Consider the following 22,633-nt stretch of genomic DNA (forward strand, 5'->3'; position numbering starts at 1 on the left):
CCTGCTAATGCCTTCTCGTAATGTTTTGTCATCCCTTAACATATCTGTAACATTTCTTATTCCAGTTTTCTACTTCAGTAATAGTATCATCCCTAGGCCTGCCATGACCTCACTGTCCATTCCCATTATCTTTCCCATTTGTATCTCTTAGCTTCCCCTTCTCAGTTAGTTATAACCATTCATAGTTAAAATCCTGTTGTCTGACCACTTCATTGTTTGTTTCTGCCTGTGTATAGCTGTTTTGTTTCAACATGCCTTTTTAATTAATAGACCCTTTGCCTCATTTTAGCTATGCCAGCCATTTCATTTTACCACACTTTCTTCCTTTCCTCTACTGCTGTTAGTTCCAGTTCATTCTATCTGCCATTATCCTTCTTAGTGACCTTCTTGGCAAGTTTACATTTACAGACTGTATGGCAGTGTTCTGTGACTCTTCCGCTCAAATGTAATAGTTTACAGTTATGGGAGCCTGTCCTAGAAGGTCTGCTTTTATGTTAAGTAGCTTAGTTACAATTGTAATATATCTACACTTCAGCTTCAGCTTAGATGCGTGTTTTCATTACTCCCTTTAGTAGGGATCATTGTTAGGATAAATAAAAGTATGTAAATCTGTACATGATCATGCTTCTGTCACTTTCCTTTTTCCAAGTCCAAGAGTAGTATGTTTATTTATTCATTTTGTTAGCCAAGAGAGTTTGATTGAGTTACAGTATCCCCTTTGCTGTGGAACCACAGGGAGAAAAGCTCCAAATAATACATCACATTTATTAGCAACTCTAATAAAAAAGTAGAAAAAACAGTATTCAAACTGAAAGAGTATACAGTGTACATTTACAAAGTACCCTTTTTTAATGCAGTTCTCTTACTGTTACACAGTGCTCCACTAGTGGGAAAGGGTTTTGCAGAAGAACATGTATGCCTTTCTGCTCTTCAGGTACACTAGGGCAGCAACTACAATAGGCTACAAGGTGCATGTGTGGTGGGCTGTATGCTGTTCATATAACTAGCATGTACCACTGTGTAAGGCAAGAGTTTTGGGAAATGATAGGTATGTCTTTATGATTTCACAGATTCCAGTGGTAAAGAGTACAGCTAAGCACTTCCTTATGTCAAGTGGGTCACCTGTGGCTGATGACGATGGCAGCAAGCACATAGCACAGTCTGATGGCACACTGGCACTGTCAGCAGTGCTAACACTTGAGGACATGCACACATCCCACACACAAGATGATAGCAGAGAGCCAGACCTCCCACATTCCTTCTATTTATATCTGGATGTTCTATCCTTGTTAGCCAAAATATACTGATGGATTCCCTGAGCTACAGTTTCTCCAAGGTGCACAAACCCACCACTAGGGGGAGGAGTGGTAATCAGCACCACCATGGCTCCAGGACATTCCCTGACCTGGTTGTCACTCTTGAGACCAGTCAGAGGGTATGAAAATTAGTGATGCAGGCACAACTGCATGCAGAGATCTGAAGTAGACACATATACTGAGGGCAGTGGTAGTTCACTCGGCATCTATTATTATCTGCAGGAAGATACTTTGAAGATATTAGCAAATGCTTGTTGTGGCTGTGTGAGAGTATAGCTACGTAGTGCTTGGTCTGTGGCCAGGGTTATAGAGCTGCATCATGTCTCCCCTTGTCTAGGCTGCCTCCACCCCTAGGTATTGTCCATACCATGGTTGTGAAAACACTCTTCTGGCTCCACTGGGAGGACACATCTTCCAGGACACTCTTGGGGTCCCATAGTTCACCATCCCTATCCCCTCTTGGCCTGTAGAGATCAATGCCTAGTCGTGGCCATTCTTAGAGTTATGAACCCTGAACATTTCACTCTTCTCTTCATGGGGAGACCACAGCAAGGTTCCCATACCTACTGCTAAAGCACCATCCATCTTTCCTGACTGATGTGTCCTGTCTTGCTACTTCAGGGGCATATGGCCAGTGTTCACAGCATAGAAGCTGTACCCTAACAGTAGAGAATGTGATCTCTGACCCCCCCATCTCCTCATCATTTGTATGTCTACCACACCCCCCTCCCATAGCACCTACACCTTGTAATTTTGCTGTCATATGTCCCTGTGTCCAACCCCATCTTTGCAGCTGATAATGATTTTGCCCTGCCCATCCTTGTGGTGTTTGTCAGAAAGGTAATGTCTGTTGCACAGCATGGCAGTCAGTTCACTGTACTGCATAACCTGGATGTATTAATGCATTTCTGTTTTATTTTGTATTTGACATGCTGTGGTCCATAGTTGTGGACCAGATGCCACCTCTTTCCCATTGCCGCTATATATTGTGCCTGTCTCTGCCTTGCATGGGTTACTGGTGCAACCAGTTCTTCCAGTGACTCCACACCTGGCTGCTCCTCTGCTGCCACTGTAGGTTTGTTATATAGTAGAACAACAGTCCCATGTTGTAACAGCTGTTATACCACCATATTATGTTACATGTTGTAGACTGTATATTTCTTACTGTGCATCTCCTTTGAATGTTGCAATGACCACTCATTGTATCCAGGCAGTGGAAGGTTGCCTTTGTCACTCCAAACACATGTTCAGTGATCTTCTGTGTCTGTTGCTGTGCAATGTTGTAAGGCATCTGTACTCTGATCTGTCTCTTATGAATGTGGGAGAGTCATCAACTATGGTTCCAAGACATGTCCTGCAACACAAAGCAGTTCATACTTTTATAAATGGTTTGCTGACCAGATATTTGAGTACAGTTTGCCTAGTGCACTCTGGTTGCCAGTGTGTGCACCTACCAACAAGATGATCCTATGAAAAGTCATCCCACTTGAAATGCTGGAGTATGCCATAGGTGTGCCAGATATGGGAACATGGGATCTTAGAGAGACATTGTATATAATGTATTGTGTTGAGTGGAAGCCTTTCCAGTTGATGATCTGGATGCTATGTGTAGTGGGTCAGACCTTTAATGCAGTGTGAGTGGAGTCATTAGCCCCCGGGATCTCAGAGAAATGTGTTATACTGTAGAATTCTCACATAGTGGTTGGTCTTTCCTCTGCTGTCTGTGGAAGCCGTACATGCTCCTCCACATGCTGCAGCATCATTTCAGGGAACTGGTATAAGAGTTAGAACATTGACTCATGAAAAACATGTCCCTCATTATACTCTGGAAAGTCCCTGTAGCAAAGATGGTTAATGCTACACAAGCCTTCATGTCCACTGGGATATGCATATTATGTTACCCCCTTGATTCCATGTGAGGCCGGCATATAGTGTCCCCATTCACACTGTAGCAGTCAACAGAAACATTATCATTGATGTGAGCATATATTAATCTGTGATGTCTGTGATGTAGAGGATGATGATGTACAGCATCTCAGATAGTAACTCCGTAAGTGTCCACTGATGCATGCTACACTACTAATGGTCACACTACTTTGTGCATCATAATGTGAATGCTGTTCTTGTACACCACAGTATCCTAGTGTTCAGAATAGCTGATTACCCTGGCTCATTGCACTAATTTTGTACATTTCTAAATTGCTCTGTCATGTCTGATTTTGTCATTTGCATGCACTATAGTTCTTACTAACATGTTGACACTCATTTGCATTCCATTATGCAGTCATTTGCGTACCACACATACCACACTGTTTCTCTTGTATAGCAGTCTTCCTAGATCTCTGCATCATCCCTCCCTGCCCATTGCCTCTGTTAGCTAACGCTGAGAGCTGTTTGTTTCTGAATACCACTGTGTGTAGCATATTACTGTGGGTGAGTGATAGCTGAGATGTTTGGGGGTGTTCCAAAGACCAAATTACCACCATAACAGCTACAAACAAATGCAGTCTGAGAGTCATGCTGCTCAACGCTAGAAGTCTAAATCTCAAAATGCACTCATTCATAGCACTCCTTAAAATGGAGAACATCGACATTTGTGCTGTAACAGAGACCTGGTTCAAGGCAGCAGAAAGCACCCCTGCACTACCAGGCTATAACTCATTTCACACCTTTCGGCCCCAGAACTTGGACCAAAGCTCCAAAGGCAGTGGTGTTTCCATATTCATAAAGGATTCGCACACCTCCAGACTGGTAGCCCAACATAATGCATCAGAGATACTTCAGGTGCAGCTAACATTGGGTAAGACAGCGATTTAGGTCGTAGCCTGCTATAGATCCCCAACCATGTCACAAGACTCGCACTCCATGTTCCTAAGCACCCAGGAGAATATTAGGGTTCAGCCTAACATTTTCTTACTAGGCAACTTTAAATACCTCTCCATTTACTGGGTAAACTACTCGTGTACCAATGCACTTGCCCAACGTTTCCTGGAGTTCATTAATTCCAATGCCCTGGACCAGGTTGTTCTTACCCCCACTAGAGGTAGCAACATGCTTGACCTGGTCATTACTAACATGGGCGACCGTAGCTCTACACCAATAGTCCGCTCCCCCCTGGTTAGATCCGACCACAAACAAATCACCTTGGAAATCCACATCCCTCCCACCCACCCACCCCCACAAAGGTAACCACCATGAAAAACTTCTCCAAAGCTAACTTTGGGCTCCTAAAAACAGAGGTGGCTAACTTCATGGCATCCATGCAAATGGAGAATAGATGAGTGACTGTAGAATCATACACCAATGCACTATACGAGTACATACACACATGCACGGATCTTGCCATCCCCAGTAGAACTAAGACACTCTCCTCAAAAAAAAGGAAGCCAATCTGGTGGTCCCCTGCCATAAACAAACTCTACAACAGAAGGAGGAAACTGATGTGGAATAAGGTGAACTCCCATGACTGGAAAAACTCCCTTATCAGCCTCAACAAAAAGTCCCTCATCAAATCCTCTAAAGCTAGCTATGAAAACAGAATTGCAGCAGATAGTAAAGACAACCACAAGGCCTTCTATAGTTATGTAAAGAATCTCCACGGCAATACCAGGATTTGCTCTGAGCTAGTACCTCCTATACCGAGCCAACAGATATTGCCAGTATACTGGCCGACAGATTCAGTGCCAACTTTACCCCTCTCCCCTCACAAAGGACCAATCGCAATACCAGTAGACTGCCAGGCACCCAGGTTGAAACAGTACTGTTCAAGGCCAAGAATACAGCTTCTATGGGACCTGACAGTATCCCTAGTTGTGTTCTACATGAACTACAGAGTGAACTGGCACCTCACCTGTGTGCCCTGTTCAGTCACAGCCTCACCTCAGACTTTGTCCCTACCAAATGGCACACTGCTACAGTCATTCTTCTCCACAAAGGAGGAGCAACTGCAGACCCTGGGAACTATTGCTCCATTAGCCTGAAGAGTCTGATATGCAAAGTTATGGAACGCATCATCATGGACCTAATAAACAAGGATATAGGAAATCTCCAAACTCTAGATCCCACAAAGTTTGGTTTTGTGAAGGGTAGATCATGCCTGCTCAACTTGGCTAACTTCGAGTCAGTCACCAGAGCTGTGGATGAAGGTAAGGTGAATCATACAGCCTACCTTGATCTGGCCAAGGCTTTTGATACTATTTCCCAGTCAGGAATCATAGAAAAACTCACTAAGCTTGGCATCAACCACTATATCACTAGGTGGGTTGCAAACTGGCTCACAGATAGAACCCCCAGTGTGAAAGTAGCTGACTCCAGGTCAGACCGCCGACTAGTCATGAGTGGAATCCCACAAGGTTTGGCCATCGGTCTTCTCCTCTGAAGTCCAGGCCAACACGAAGGGACTCTGGCTGACAAAGTTCGCAGATGATTGTAAGTTGGGAGCAATTATTAACTCCCCAAGTGGTGTTGACATCCTACAGAATGGCCTCAATGAGACCAACAACTGGTGTCAAAACCATGGTCTTATGCTCAATGCCAAAAAATGTCTCGTCGTCCCCTTTGGGGAAAAAAAACATTTTCCATGAATTACCACATTGATGGTAGTCCACTGAACACAGAAGGCATTATAAGAGATCTGGGAACACAGGTTGACAGCAACCTCTCTTTTGATCACCACATTGCCACTGTGGTCAGAAAGTCCTTCTCTGTGGCACATCTCATTACTAAGGGTTTTACATCCAGGAGGAATAAGGTCATTGTCTTCCTCTACTCTTCCCTCATTAGGCCAATCATTGAGTACAGTGCCGCATTGGGCATGTACCTCACTAGACATCTGCAACCTCTGGAGAGGCCACAAAAGTACCTCACAAAGAAGATCCTAGGCCTTAAATACTTGTCCTATATGGACAGACTCAAAAAAGTCCAACTATTCGCTGTCTCATATCACCTACTTAGAGGCAATCTCTGCTTGACTTACAAAGCCATCTCTGACCCAGCTCTGTTAGAAATGCTACATCTAAAGAAATCCCAATCCCTCTGCACCACATGCTCCAGAGACCTCAACCTCATTACCACAATTAACAGAACATGCTGGAGGGACAGATTCATAACTCAGAGACTGCCCATGCTATGGGACAGACTTCCCATACATGTCGAGCAGAACACCTCGCTGACCCTCTTCAAGACAAATCTTGGTGAATGGATGGGAAACGGAAAATTCACCCCGGGGGTAACTCCAGTAGCTCTACTCGACAGAAGCACTGGGAACTAAGGTCGGGTGGCACTATGCCAGGGTAATCCTATGGCTAGGCTTGTAAAGACCCCAGGGCCATTAGCCTAGTACACACTTATGAACCTATGATGTGCTAAGTTGCAGGATAGCATAATAAAAGAAGAAAAATAAATAAAAATGAAAATAATTAGTGTTGTATTTAGCTAGTAATGTTATTATATAGTTTTCATGTTGGTCAGACTGTACTGCAGTGATTGCATTGAATTATTTTGCTATCTGTGTGAGTTCATATACTTTTCTTTTGAACACTTACAGTTCATGGTAAATTAACTAGCTATGCCTTATTTTTAAATATTTCCCTGACACATGTATAATTGTAGGTTCATAGAAGGTTACTAGGCTAATGGCCCTAGGGCCTTTACAAGCCTAGCCATGTTGTGTTCCCTAACTGACCTTGGTTAGATGGTTATTTGCAGAGCGAGTCTCTCTTTAGCACCAACTGCCCCTGTCCATGAGGGACATAGGTGGCACCCCCAGGGTGACTTTCTGGTCTCCTATCCAATTCTGTATGTTGCTTTTGAATAGGGTTATTGAGGAGCTCTGCTTCATGAGAATTGGGAGTTTATTCCAGAGGAGTGGCAATCTCTAGGAGATATATCTGTCTCTCCAGCATGTTCTGTTAAAGTCACAGGTTAGGTTGAGATACCAGGAGCGAGTGACTTTTGTCCAATTTAATTTGAGGATGTGCAGCATTTCCATTAGGCCATGGTCAGAGACTGCTTTGTAGAATAGGCACAAGTTGCCTGTCTGTAGCCTGTAAGATACAGAGTACAGTGACAAGTATTTCAGTCTTTCCATGTAGGTTATGCTTTGGAGGCCCTGAATTTTCTTTATGAGAAACCTCTGTGGTCTTTCCAGCTCCTGCAGGTGTCTGGTGAGGTGCATGCAAAAGGGAGCATTGAACACTGTTACTGGTCTAATGAGGGTCGAGTACAGAGGAGTTAAAACATACCTAGTCTTGGATGTGATGCCCTTACTTATAAGATGCACAACACAGAAAGCTTTCCTTACTACTGTGGACATGTGGTGATTGAAGTTTAGATGTTAAGTTGTCAATCTCGCCTTCATTCTTGCTTGATGGGTTCGGAGCCGATCCTCGGCTCCAACTCGGCACTTGCTAAGCTCGAGAGTCACTTTTACCAGCCCGAGGCAGCCCCATATCCCATGATGCAAGGCGGTAAGTACCCAGATCTCGTTTGCCGCTTCGCTGATGAGGTCCTCCTTTTACCAGCTCCTGGTAAGTGTTTATTATTACTAAGCTTTTAGTCCCCAATCAGAAAAATTTTCTATTTTCTTAAAATTCTATCTTTTATAGATAATTGTGAGGCTTTTTCTGACTAACTTTATTTTTCCTTCTTTACTTTTTTAGTCAGGCCTTAATTCCCTCCCATCCCCCCCCCCCGTCAGGGTGTGTGTGAGAGTTTTTACTTCTCAGTACTTTAACTTTAGTTTGTCTGGTTCGGGACTGTGTGTGTAGTGTTTGTTTGGAAAGCACTATGTCTAAAGAACAGAGGGTCTCAGGCTTCAAGAAGTGTGACTTGTGCTGTTAGAAGATGTCTCTGACAGACGGTCACACTTCTTGTATATACTGCCTGGGACCTCTCCACCTGCAGGACTCCTGTGCAATTTGTCACTCTTTTAGCCAGAGACTCCTGCAGGAAAGGAGAAACAAACTTATTTTAAGAGGACTTCTTAAACCGGAGGGCTCCCCGGCAAAATCGGCTCCGGGTAAGCCCTCTAAGACTACCAAGGCCCAAGCTTCTGTACCTAAGCCTTCGGCCTTGGCTCCGACTCCTTCGGAGTCGAGATCGGCTCCGGCTGGAGCTGATCTTAGCTTGGAGAAATCATCGGCACCGATGGCTATTGGTGCCGATACTGTAAGGTCACTTTGGTGTTGGCTCCGACTGGCTCCGACATCCATGTAACTCGGGCTTCGGTGTCGGCGCCGATCGGCTCCGACACCATGATTTCTTTGCCTGTATCGGCTCCATCCGGAGCCGATACATCTATACCTACACTCGGAGCCGAAAAGTTATCGGCTCCGACTGGATCCATGGTTTCATCGGCTCCGATGGTTCCTTCGAGGAAGAGGTCCAGGTCTCCCTCTTTGGAACCGATACTGTCGGCTCCGGCCTCACCTCTTCTTTCGGAGCGGAGCCATCGGAGCCGATCATCTAGGTCTTCCAGGTTGTCAGACCATGATTTAGAGAGGGTGGTAAGCAGATTATTAAAATCACAGGCACTAGCCCAAATGCTTCATAGTCCATCTCAACAGATGACTATTAGTCCACACCCTCTTCAAGTTCCTCCTTCGACTCTACGCCAGAGTTTGGAGCTGGAGTCTATGGGAATAGTTTCTGCTATGGCTGAGGGCCAGATACTCCCCCCTTCTGCGCCTTCAGCATCTACTCTTATCTCCTCCTCGAGACCTTCCTTGGAGGAATTCGGTGGCCGGGCTTCCCTGGTATGCTCCGAGGGGGTGAGTGGCATCGGACCCTTGTCCGACCCCGCTCTTCCCCTTGGAGCTTCGGCCTTGGTGAGCTCGGCTCCGACATCTGCTTCGGAGCCTTCTTTTTCGGTGGGTCCGGGAGTCCCAGTTTCTTCGAAACGGGTTCTCTCGGATCTCCCTGGAAGGGGAGCCTTCGAGGTGATGAGGAGTGTGCTGGCCCCTGGGCTCAGTCAGCAGTCTATTCCTTTAGCTCCTCCCTCTACGGTGCCTGTTGATATCTCTTCCCGCTCTCTTGCTCCCGGACCGAGAGATCCACCGCCTCAGGTTTCCCCACTGGGAGGAACCCCCTCTTCCGAGGATTCTCCTGAACCGTCAGGAGATCCTCCGTGCAAGAGGACTTGTAAGAGGAAGCACCTGGACTCCCCTGAGTCTATTACTTCGGATACCGACTTAGATGAGTCAGAGGGATCCCCAAGATCCCCCTCTGAGGATGTCTCCTTTTCAGACATCCTAGAACTCCTGAAACAGAGGGGAAACTGGCCCTCCATTAATCCCTCCGATGATGAGACGGTATACCTAGAGGCGTTTGGTTCTCGACCCTCCACCTCTTGGGTGTCTCCGCCTTTTGACCCCCTCATGCAGGTAATTGCTCGAAAGGCTTGGGCTTCTCCTGATTCCATAGAGCCAGTTCCCAGGAGGCCTTCTAAATTTATTACAGCCCCTTTTGAACAGCAATTCCTTACTAAAGGTGTCCCTGTTGATGCCATGGTGGTGGCGGCCGCCACTAAAAAGGAACTTGCAGATCCTTCCGTACCGGTCCATCCTCCTAACAAGGATTCTAGGACCATGGACAGGTATGGTAAGCGGATGTTCTTTTCAGCGACCTTTGCCATGCGTTCGCTGAATTATTTGTGTCACTTCACCAGACTCCAAAGGGACATCCTTAAAGAACTAGGTGAAGTAGTACAGGATCCTGCAGCTCTGGGGCACAAGACAAGATTGCTTCTCAGCTAGGAATCCTTAATTCCATAACCAACTCCTCCATGCGGCTGATTTCGTATGCAGCAGATGGAGCGAGTAGAGCCGCAGGTACAGGAGTGGCTCTGAGACGTCAATCCTGGATGCGGCTCTGTAATTTTGCATGCAGATCCCTTCAAGGCGTCCTTCACAAACTCTCCCTTTGATGGGTCAACTTTGTTTGGTCCTCAAGTGAAGGATACATTGACCAGGTGTGAGCAGGACAGCAAGACTCTTTCTGCCTTAGGGGTCCGTTTTTCCACCCCTTCTAGACCTTACCCCAAGGGACAGAAGGGTGGAAAGATGTGGTTCCGCAAATCCCAAGGAGTCACGCCGGATACACGTGGTCAGTTTACCCCTAGAGGCAGAGGGGGTAATAATAATAGACGCCGCCCTAGAGGCGGGGGGGGGGGTCCAGAAAACCAGGGAAGCAGAGAGCCTCTCTCTGACAAGCCCTTCCAGCATCCCTGAGGTGTTGCCCGACTGTCCATCCTTGGAGGCAGTCGGGGGAAGATTATCGCTGTACCCACAAGCCTGGCATTCCCTATCACAAGACAGATGGGTACAGTCGATCATATCCGAGGGTTACAGAATTCCTTTCGAGGAAAGTCCCTTTACTCACAAAAATTCCCTTCCAGATGTGTCACCCGGTCTAAGGGAAATCGCAAAGTTAGAAGTATCAAAGCTTCTACACAAAAGGGCCATTCAGCCAGTTACAACAGACCATTCAGAGCCCGGAATCTACTCAAGGTTCTTTTTGGTCCCCAAAAAGACGGGAGATTGGAGACCAATATTGGACCTCAGCAGACTCAACAAGTCTGTGAAAAAGACGAGATTTCGAATGGTCACACTTCAATCAATTTTGCCCTTCCTGGGCAAAGACAACTGGATGTGCTCAATAGACCTTCAGGATGCGTACTATCATACAAAAATTCACAGACGCTCCAGAAGGTTTTTCCGCTTTCAGCTGGGGTCCAGTCATTTTCAGTTCAGAGCCCTGCCCTTTGGTCTCACTACAGCCCCCAGAGTGTTCACCAAATGTATGGCAGTGGTCACGGCTCACCTGAGACGTCTAGGATTCCAGGTGTTTCCGTATCTCGACGACTGGCTCCTTTCAGCCACCACCAGGCATCAACTTCTTCAAGCCAGGGATTACACCCTAAATCTCTGCACTCAGTTAGGAATTTCGATCAACTACGAAAAATCCTCCTTGTCGCCCTGCCAGTCTATTACTTTCATAGGCGCAAATTTAGACACTGTTTGGATGTCAGCAACCCTCACAGACCAAAGAATCTCAGATATCCAAAGTCATGTGCGGATCATTCTTGCCAGCAAAAAGGTGCAAGCCAGACTGGTCCTGAAAGTGTTGGGCCTCATGGCAGCGGCCATTACTCTTCTTCACTTGGCCCGCTTCTACATGCGTCTTCTTCAATGGATGTTGTTCACCCAGTGGTCTTACCAACAACTTCCCATGCGTCACCAGATCCTGATGACACAAGCTTGCAAAAACCACCTATCTTGGTGGATTTCTTCTCCCCAGATTCATCAGGGCAGACCCTTTGTATCCCCGGCCCCGGTAGCCACAGTCACTATGGACGCCTCCCTGATCGGGTGGGGGGGGGGGTCATTATCAGGGCAGGATGGTTCATGGGACGTGGCAACCGTTCGAATACCACCTGCACATAAATGTCCTAGAGATGAGAGCAGTGCTTTTAACGTTGCAAGCCCTCAACGACTTTCTTCCTTTGGGAACAATTGCAGTTCACACGGACAACATGTCTGTAGTATGGTATATCAACAAACAGGGCGGAACCAAGTCCTACCCATTGTGTCGAGAAGCTCTCAGACTTTGGCAATGGGCGATCTCCTCTCATCGGTTTCTGGTAGCAATGCATATCCCTGGGAAAACCAACATTTTAGCGGACAGATTGAGCAGAGTTATTCTCATGCCTCACGAGTGGTCTCTCAAACAATCTATAGTGGAGGAGATTTTTCTAGAATGGGGCCGCCCATGTTGCGATCTTTTTGCTACTCCCCAAAACAGCAAATGCCCAGACTTCTTCTCTCTCTTCCCACCGTCAGGCCATCCCCCCAGAGACGCTCTTACCCAGGATTGGCCCCAGGGACTTCTTTATGCCTTTCCTTTGATTCCACAAGTACTCCAGAAAGCCACGGTTTTGAGAGCCAAAATGATTCTCATTGCCCCCTATTGGCCTCGACAAATTTGGTTTCCGTTCCTCCATCGTCACCTATTGGTGCAGCCGTGGCATCTGGACCCAGTGCCAGACCTTCTGATCCACCAATCGGGTCACTTGCATCGGTCCATTCCTTCTCTCAACCTCACAGCTTGGTTGCTCCACTTCCTTCCTTAGCCAGGCTTCCTATGATCTCTACCCCAGTTAGGGATATCATAGTCACTTCCCTTAAATCCTCTACTAGAAGGATTTATACCAGCAAGTGGAAGCGTTTTTCCTTTTGGGCAAAATCAAAGAATATAGATCCCTTTACTGCCCCTGTTCATGCAGTTTTGGATTTTTTAGCAGAAATCTTTCACTCGGGCTCTTCATCTTCCACGGTCAAAGCTCAGTTGGCTGCTATCTCGAACTTTCATGTCGGGTTTGCAGATCACAACATTATGTCCCACAGGCTTTGTAGAGCTTTGCTAAAAGGGATTTTTCTCCTTAAACCTCCTGTTAGGAGTCCTCCTCCTCAATGGGACCTAAATCTAGTGCTGACATCCTTAATTCTTCCTCCCTTCGAGCCAGCTGTTTCATGTTCACTGAAGTTTCTTTCATGGAAAACACTCTTCCTTGTTGCTATTACCTCGGCCAGGAGAGTGTCAGAACTTCATGCTCTTTCTGTTCATCCCCCTTATTTGGTATTCCACAAGGACAGGGTATCCTTGAGAACTAATCCATCCTTTTTGCCTAAGGTGGCTTCGAAAACTAATTTGAACCAATCTATTGATCTCCCTGTATTTTTCCCTAATTACTCCAACAGATCGGAACAAAAATTACATTATCTTGATGTTCACCGCCAACTCAGATATTATTTGGACAGAACAAAACAATTCAGGAAATCCAATCAGCTCTTTCTTTCTTATGCTGTAAATAAGAAAGGCCTTCCTGTTTCCAAAGTGACCTTATCTAGATGGCTTTCTTCCACCATCTCCGAAATCTATCAACTCAGGGGCAAACAGCAGTGCTCAAAACCAAAAGCGCATTCCACCAGAAGTTTAGCCACTTCCACAGCCTTTCAGGCTAGACTCCCTTTAGACACTATTTGTGCAGCAGCCACTTGGGTCACTCCTCATACCTTTGTTTCTCATTACAAATTGGATTTGGCCTCCAGGGATAGAGCCAGCTTTGGTTCTACGGTTCTCAAGAGTCTGTTCCATTGAGCCACCCAGGATAGAGGTGCTAGGGACGCAGTCCCATCAAGCAAGAATGAAGGCGAGATTGACAACTTAACATTGAGAAGTTATGTACCTACTATAACGTTCCATGTTAGTTGTCTTCTCTCGCCTTCTTTCTTGCGACCCTCCCTCCTACCCCCTTGCCTGGACAGACCTTGATCTCCCTTGTTTGGAAGATTGCTTCTATAGGCACCAGTTAGTTACCTGGTTCCCATTACAGCCCTTCCTTTAGGCTAATTGATTCTTTCCTCAGTGGAAAGTTTTTTGTGCTAGGTGTTTTTCCCTATAGGTACAAACGAGATCTGGGTACTTACCGCCTTGCATCATGGGATATGGGGCTGCCTCGAGCTGGTAAAAGTGACTCTCGAGCTTAGCAAGTGCCGAGTCGGAGCTGAGGATCGGCTCCGAACCCATCAAGCAAGAAAGAAGGCGAGAGAAGACAACTAACATGGAACGTTATGGTAGGTACATAACTTCTCAATTGCTATCAACCTGTGTTCTCAAATCTCGCACCACTGGGGGTGCGGTCATTATTGCAATTTGCAGGACGACTTCTTTGCCAAAGGGAATAATAATGTATGTTTTTGTGTTAAGTTTTAGTCCATGGCTTTGGCACCAATCATTTGTCTGTGTTAGCCCCTTTTTAACATTGCTTGGGGACTCAATGATTGCACCCAGTTTGCAATCATCAGCAAACTTAGTAAGCCACAGGCCATCTACTTTCACCTGGACATCCGAGAAATATATTCCAAACAGTAGAGGGCCCAGCACAGATCCTTGTGGTATGCCAGTGGTAACTGATCTACAGGTAGAGGTGGACTCCACAACTTTGACAGTATGCATTCTGTCTGTGAACCAGTTGGCTACCCATTTAGTGATGTATGGGTTAATCCCCATCTGGGAGAGTTTCTCGATGATACCTGAGTAGGAGATTGTGTCAAAAGCCTTGGCTGAGTCAAGATAGGTAGTATGTCATGTTTTGCCTTCATTCAGGGCTTTGGTGACATTCTCAAAGGAGTCCACCAAGTTCAGTAAGCATGATCTACCCTTAACGAAGCCAAACTAGGTTGGATCAAGAATTTGAAGGTCACCTATGTCTTTGTCGATAAGGTCCATGATGATTCTTTTTATGGCTTTGCCGACAACTGAAACCAGCGTTGAGTTCCACTGAAAAGACAAAGTCACAAACAAAACGCTAGCTAACACTCGTATGAGTCTGGAACCAAAAAAGCTGATGGCACTTCAAAGCTTCGAAAAATAAGTATCCCAATTGTGGTCATGTAAATCTGCTACCACAATGAATCGCCACTCACGAAACTGTAATAAAATCTTTAATTCACATGAACGTTAAGCGCTTTCACTCGTATACACGAGCTTCTTCAGAACAACCAGATTAAAGTATTAACTACATTTAAATACTTTAAATTTGGCGCCAACCAGGCGTTACCTTAAAGCAACAGTGCTAATTCTATTGTCCATAATAGTGAAAGGAAGAAGTTTTTTTTAAAAATTTTTTAAAAAAGGTTTTCTTAACCATCCTATAAAATCTAATAAAATTAATTAACTAGTGTCTGCATACAATACATGAAATACTTGTCATAAACATATCAGTTTAAACATGAAACTGTATAGAAAACTGTGTAAACACTCCACAGTTAGCTATTCATAGCTAGTAAATAAAAATTGATGCGCTTTAACGAATCAAACCAATCATATACCATTGTAATAAAAATGTATATTGTACAAAACATGAAATACATGTAACTTGTGTGTATAAAAAATAAAAAATGCATCCATTCATCTTTTTAACATCAGTAAAGGTTTCACAGTAATATAATCATTTATTCCTGGCAGAGTCATCGCATCAGTAAGTAACTGCCACCAATATTCCTTATAAGCTAATGTATTTTTTATATTTCCACCTCTAGGATTTACCTTAACAGTCTCTAATATGGCAAACTTGAAAGAATGTTCATTGCCTGCTATACTAATATGTTTGTATAAGGCATTTTTTAAGTCCTTAGTTTTAATACTATATGTGTGTGAGTAAATCCTTTTTCTAAATTGTCTTTCTGTCCTGCCTATATAATAGGCAGGACAGATGGTGCATTTAGCAATATAGACCAACATACTGGTTTTGCAGTTTCCATAGGTGGGTCTAATAGTAGTTTTGTTGACATTTTCCAATGTGAAACTACTCTCCTCATATATGGCTTTGCATTGACTGCAAGCCCCACATTTAGTAGTGTGTTTGTCTTTCACAGTAGATGGTTTGCAGCCATTTTCTAATATATGTTTCAAGTTTCTACCCATTTTGAAAACGAAACTTGGCTTAGAACCCAAAATTTCCGTATGTCTTCATCCATAAGGAAAATTTGCTAGTTGTTTGTTAATATGTTTTTTATTAAGTGGGAAAAGGGTCCGTATTCAACGATACAAGCCTGATTGAAAGAAGAGTAATTCTCTTTTTTTCTCTTTTTTTTTTTTTTTTTTTTTATGGCTTTGCAGGTAAGGCTGGTTAGGCTTATGGGTCTATAGTTCCCAGGGTCATTTGATGGACCCACTTTGTGCAAGGGAATTACTGTTGCTGTTCTTCACTCTGCTGGAATAAAGCCAGTGCTTGGACTGAGGTTAAAGAGAATGCCAAGTGGTTCAGCTAGGGAGGTCTTGTTTTAGATTGTTTAGTAAGCAGCCTGGGATGTTATATGGTACCACAGAGGCTGTGTTTTTGGCCTTGGAGAGGGTGGATATGACTTGCTCTTTGGAGATACTAGGCAGAGGACTAGTGTCAGATATGCTTTGGGGTATGGCTGGTGGGGCCATGGGGTGGTGAAGTTTGCACCAAGTCTGTCAGCTAGGAGGTTGGTCAATTCCTCAGGTTCAGTATGAGAGGTACCGTCCACTATAAGTTCGGCACATAGTTGGACATTCCCTTTTACATTTTGGATGTAGCTAAAGAATGCCTTATGATTATTCTTGCCTAGGTATGCTAATTTAGCTTTATAACTAGCTTTATAACTAGCTTTACAGGGCTTTACAAGCTACCTGATTTGCTTGTTCAAGCAATGGAGAGTATTCTTCTCCTGACTAGCTTCCCTCTTGTTCTTAGACATCAATTTCTTCCTTTTGTTATATAACCTATTTATACTTGAGGTCCATCAGGGTGGCTTTTCTTTTTTTCGTGAGGACCTGGTTTGGATCAGGTCAGGTACAGCTGAATCTGTATAGTTGTTTAGGTGGCTGTACAGGGAATTTGTGTACTCCTCTGTGTAGGAGTCATTGTTGGCTGTATTAGCAGGGGTTTGAAACTTTTTATATTATTGCCTAGTAGGCTGTAGTTTGCTTTGGAGAAATTTTAATTTTTTTTGCTCCTGTGGGGGTATCAGGTGTGATAGTTACTTCAAACAAGACAGATTTATGGTCTGACCTTACCTGGGTTGGCAACACACAGGGGTTAATGCAGCGACTCCCCCCATGTTGGTGAGTACTAAGTCTAGGACATTTGAGCCCTTGCGGCATTTGTATTGACAAAGTCCAGGAACCTCAGGCAGAGCATTTTTTTGCTTGTGTATATCACCCAGTGGATGGAAGGGTAGTTGAAATCATCCACAACCAAAGTGTTTGGCTGTATATTGAGTGACTCTAATAAGTCCAGGTAAGTAGTGTGCTTCTCTTGGTTCATGGTGGGGGACCTGTAGCTAGCAGTGATGTGGTAGAGTGCTTTACCTATAGTTAGTTGGACCTGGAGTAGCTCTAGAAAGTCATACTATTTAACCAGACTCAAGGTGTATTTGGCAGTAATGAAGATGGATACACCTCCACCTTTGGTTCTTTCACACTCATTTTGGGATGTGAACGTGTGGAAGGCATTGTAGCCTTGCACAGCCAGGGTGCTGTCTGTGGCCTTGAACCATGTCTCAGTGACTGCACAGACTTTAGCATCTTCCATGGTGAGGAGTGCTTCCAATGAGTGCAGTTTCCTGTTTAGGCTCCTAGCATTAAGCAGCATAACCTTGAGTTTGTCTCGAGTGGATGTTTTCACGTTGGAAATTTTGTTGGGTAGGCAAGTACCTTTGCCAGTATCTGAAAGCACAGATGAGACAAGTGAAGATCGTCTGTGGCAAAGCAGCGTGGTCAACCATGTCTTCCCAGGTTGATGGATACTGGATCCCCCTGGATTGATATCAAAAGCTAAGCCAATTGTTGAAGTCAATCATTTTTTGTCTGTATTATGGCATCATCCTGGGTGAAAGTAGAATGCTGTAGGGCTAGGGACATACCTGCCTGGGACACATAATCTGAGAGTTCAGTCATGTCTCGCTTCATATAGCCCAAAAAGGTACGTCTCAAGTCATTCACCCCGACATGTACTGACAGAGTTATAGCAGTAATTGTTGTTGTCATGATTTGACAGATCCTGGCACCTGACAGGCAGCTGACTGTGACCTTCTCCTTGTCCAACCTGGTGAGAGGGACATCTGTGTGTCTCACTATAGAGTCACCTATGACCTGGACAATTGGTTTTGAGGTGTTTTGCCTTACAAGCTTATTTGCTGAGACACTGGTGCATGTGTTATGTGTAGTGGATTCTGTTTGCTTTGCAGTGCGTGCAAGTGGCTTCCGCTTAGGAGGTCTCTGATTTTTTGGTAGGTTTTTGTTGTTAGGTTTATAGAGTCATAGAGTCATAGATTGGTACTAGGTTACCTGCCTTTGTGGACCATTTTAAGCCTAGCCAGTTACCCCATGTGAGAATCAAACCCTGTACTGTGTGTCTGTAAGGTAAACACCTTAACCATTATGTCAACCTCCCACCCCTATGTGTTGTGATCTTGTTTTGTGTGAGAGTTGTTGTGTGCATTCTGACGACCTGTTTGATGTCTGGTTTGTTGTTATGTGAGAGAATTGATTCCAAATTCGTATTGTAATTAACATCTCTCACATATTGTATTTGCTTGTTTTAGGAGTAAGTGGTTGTCAGTATACATGAGGCAATTACTACATTGCCTCAGGATGCCCGTGTCAATCAGGCTGGCCAGAGAAATGGTTGGAAATTGACCATCCATTATGGCAGGTTTTTACTGTAACTGCTATTGAGGAGTGGGCTAATTTGACCAGATTTTGCTCAAGGATTTACAAAAAATTAACTCTGTTGAAGGCTAGGGGTGAAAACTATGGCAGTGCTTCTCAGTGTGCAGCTGAGTTTCCCAGAATGTAGCAGGGAAGCTTGGGAGGTTTCACTAACAGATGTCTAGGAGAAAATTGTCTTTGGGCACTGCTGAACATTTAAGATGGTAGGAAGTGTCTCTTATATGTGACCACAACTCACTATTTTCCTGCAAGTTTTAAGTAGGAAAGATGCTGTAAACTTTTGAGTAGTAGTAGTAAAGATTCAGTAAACTTCTACCAGTATACCGTGAGAATAAAATATGTGTCAGTATCATTGGGACTAGACTACAGAGACAGTGCCATGGATGGTAATAATGTTCATTCTGTACATTTTTTTTGTGCAGTCAGATGTTAGAATTTAAATTAAAAATCTGTCATATCTGCCATTGGTTCGTGGTTATACATTGTTTAACTGCCTTTTTTCAGAATGACTGGTTGGCTAACTTTGCTTAAGCTTGTAGTTTGCAGAAGTTTATTTTCTTCCAGGAATAACAAGGAATGTTTATACTCTCCAAAAGCATATACTGTATTAGGTTAGGAAGGTGTTTTATATTTAAAAACTGGTTTTCAGTTCCAAATCACCAGGCTATATCCCTGAGTTATATTTCAGGTGTAGCATAGCTACAACAGAATGAAATTACATCAGAAGTCATATCACAGATAGTATTTGATTGTACAGGAAAACAAACAGAAGTAAAAAAATGCATGCAAGTAATATCAGAAATAATGCAGAGAACTATACAAAAGTCAGCATCAGAGGTGCATTGCAGATTTATTAATGGAAGTAGTATCACAAAGCAAAAAGACTAATTAGACTAACACACATTGTTGACTACATGAGGTGTGAAAAAATAATTAGAGAGAGAATTGACAGTAGGGAAAGGGAAGGAAGAGAAGAGAGGGCAACATGGAACAGAGAAGAAAAGAATCAGAACCAGCTGTATTAACAGATTAGCTGTAGTTGACATTTAATTCAGCACTGAGAGGGCAAGTTTTGGGATGGATGGTACCAAGAACTAGTGGGCTGATGTGTTAAGTAACACCTTTGAGTTGCTTAAATACAAATATAACAGACATATTAAGCAGATTTTGTGAACCAGGTTAAGCTTAACTACTGAAAGTGTCTCTAATTAAACTTTATTTTTAAGAATATCTTTAATTTTACCAGGTATGGTGATATCCATGCAGAGAACAGTTTGGAAGCCCTTTTCTGCGTGCTGCTAATGTTTATCAGTTTGCTTGCTCTTACTGGCATTATCATTTGTGGAATCAGTTCTATTGTAACTAACTTGGATGCTCAAAGAGGGAGCTATTACTACCGTCTTGAAGTTATCGAGAAGAGTATGGTATGTATAAGCAATGATCTCTTTAAAAGAATGTTACAAAAATGTAAAATTATACTATGTATGTGTCTATACAAACAACAGGCAGTTTAGCATCTTACAACTGCATTTCAGCCATCAGGTTCACATACATACTTATGTAGGTAGAAGCACTAATTACATGCATTAATGTGAATATTATTACTTGCCAGATCTGAACACTGTTAAAATTTCTTGTGACTTTGAATAGTACTTAGTGTTACAGACAACTCTGTGATAATGCACATTTGGTCAAAATGCACTTTGGCAGAAGCAAGTGAAATTTGCCATTGGCTGAAGTGCAGTGATCTTAGGGTTATTAGTAAAAGGTGTACAAGAGGTGAAGTCCTATGCAGGGGAACCAAATTTCAAATTCTGCTGTGTTGCTAGAGAAGTATAATTCTTCTAAATGGTCTATGAGCACAAATCCAAGATCTATATATTTTTATGTATGAATACACGTAAATGTGTGCTTGTGCATATATATATTTATGTGTATGTGTGTGTGTGTGTGTGTGTGTGTGTGTGTGTGTGTGTGTGTGTGTGTGCGCATGTTTATATATGTATATACACACACACCATAGAGAGAGAGGTAGATGGTCTCTTTAAAGCTACTAACCAAGAAATGAGCAAAGAGGTTAGTGTTACTGAGTGACAGTTGTTCCCACTGGTCTGATTTAGCGCAAGACTGGTGACATCTGGGTCTGAAGAGGGTCGTAGGAGGAATTACATATACTAAAAATAATATGAATGCTATTCCTGTGAGGGAAGGGAGCATTTATCCTTGCCTTTGTGGAAGGAAAAGATAGTTTCATTTATCCGTGTTGGAGGAACTGTAAAGACAGATGCTTTGCTGTTGTGAAGTCTCTAATACTGTTTGCTAGCTACTGTGACCAAACCAAGGAATGTAAAGAAATACTGATTTTGTCTTAATTTTTAAAAAGGAGGCAGTACAGGAATCTGAGAATATTATTTTGACTGCTGACTGAACTGTTTGGTATGAACTACATTTTCTTGTCCCCTGATCTTTATTTATTGTAAATAAACATGAGTTTCAAACTGCAAAGTTGGTTCCAGTGACTAATTTGCGTGTTACAAGCAAAACAAATGTATTGTATCTGTCTATACAGCATGCACATATGTTAGAGAGGAAGAAAGAGATGGCTGTTTACTGTATATGAATTTATTTTTTTTTAATTTGTTAACTGGAGTGGAGCAATGATTATAAATAAATTCTGATCTTACCCCAGGAAAGCATTAAAGTTTGCCATTTAAAGGGATGTATTGCAGGAGGTAAAGTGTAGCTCAGTTGCTTAAGTTCCACTTCATTTAAAGGAGTACCACATCCACAGAATCAAAAAACATGTTTATTTTGTCATGGCTTGATGTTTTCTACATTTTAACATCACTCTGGGACTATTTACAGCATTTTAAATATTTTTGTACATAATTCCAAAGTCTGACAACATGTGGTCTAGCATCTTGATGTGGTTTTGATAAATTATTTTGCCACTCAGTATCTCAGAATGCAGTGTTTGACTGTAAAATGTTACATCATGCAGGCCTACTTTTGCCCAAAGCTCCTGTCATTCCATAGATGTCACATGGATACACTGCTCTCTTTGAGTCAGTACTTTGTAAGTAACATTCCCTGCTGCTGAATGACTACTTAAAACAGAAGCAGTGCATATGTCACAGAACAGACTTTCTAAGTGCTTTTTACTGCAGCTTTCTTAATTATGCTTAAATGGCACTAATTCGTGAGCATGTGAATTCCAGTCCATCTACTTCTCTCCTCCCCCGTGACACTTAGCTTCCTTAGCTGTCAAAGTCCTGAGTGTAATTTGAGCTCTTAATTCCTGTGATTGGCAGCTCTCAGCAGGGGGGGGGGGGTTTGACTCATCTAATTTTTCCCTTGTTCTAGCATTTCCTCTGACAGGGGGGGGATTTCTTTTTGATGCACTATAGCCATGGCCTTACCTGACTGCATTCACATGCAGATGTTCTTCTTGTTTCACTGTTGCAGTCATCACATTTGGGTTATCTGCCTGCAGGTAGCCCTCAGCCGGCCTGAATACCAGAGTCTTCGTATTTCTGCGTTGGATGATGTTGCTTCTTCCATGACGTCAGGTCGTCAGGGATGTAAAACATGCAGCCGATGCCATTACATCAGTTTTTCTTGCCGTGCGGTGCCCAAAGCAGAAGCAGTTCGCAAGTGCCGGTCAGCCATCTCCTGAAATTTTTGTTTTCGAGTTTCAGACCCGAAGTCTTCAAAAAAGATAAATACTCCATTGGGGATCCTTTTTTCTTGCTTTAACCGATGTCAGTAAAAGTTAACAATTGCCTTGCCTGTGGAAAGCAAATACCTCATAGAGATTTTCATTCTTACTGCATCCCCTATTTAGGCCCAGACCACAACATCCATTGCTGTTGGTTTTGTGTCTTGTTCAACGCCTGTACTATTCGTCATCGGGCTATTTTTGTAGCAAAGTACTTTTGTTCTCGATCTCCGCACTCTAAAATGGGTTCGTTAAGCCGTCCGACTACCAATCTTCCGAAAAAATGTAAGGATAAAGACAGAGACAGACCGCATAGGTCCAAAACTGCCAAACAATGCTT

General features: G+C 43.5%; 1 protein-coding gene across 1 annotated transcript in view; it reads left to right on the top strand.

Moving 5' to 3' along the window:
* LOC122800497 (potassium channel AKT2/3-like) overlaps window positions 1-20,089 on the top strand; it is a 475,979-nt gene extending 455,890 nt beyond the window's left edge. Inside the window, exon 3 of the mRNA XM_044069936.1 lies at window positions 19,822-20,089. Within this exon, the coding sequence (XP_043925871.1) occupies window positions 19,822-20,089 (268 nt within the window). The remainder of the gene's footprint in view (window positions 1-19,821) is intronic.
* The last annotated feature ends 2,544 nt before the right edge of the window (window positions 20,090-22,633 follow it).

Source organism: Protopterus annectens, chromosome 4.part0 (assembly GCF_019279795.1).
Source record: "Protopterus annectens isolate FY-2018-M chromosome 4.part0, PAN1.0, whole genome shotgun sequence".
Lineage (NCBI taxonomy): Eukaryota > Metazoa > Chordata > Ceratodontiformes > Protopteridae > Protopterus > Protopterus annectens.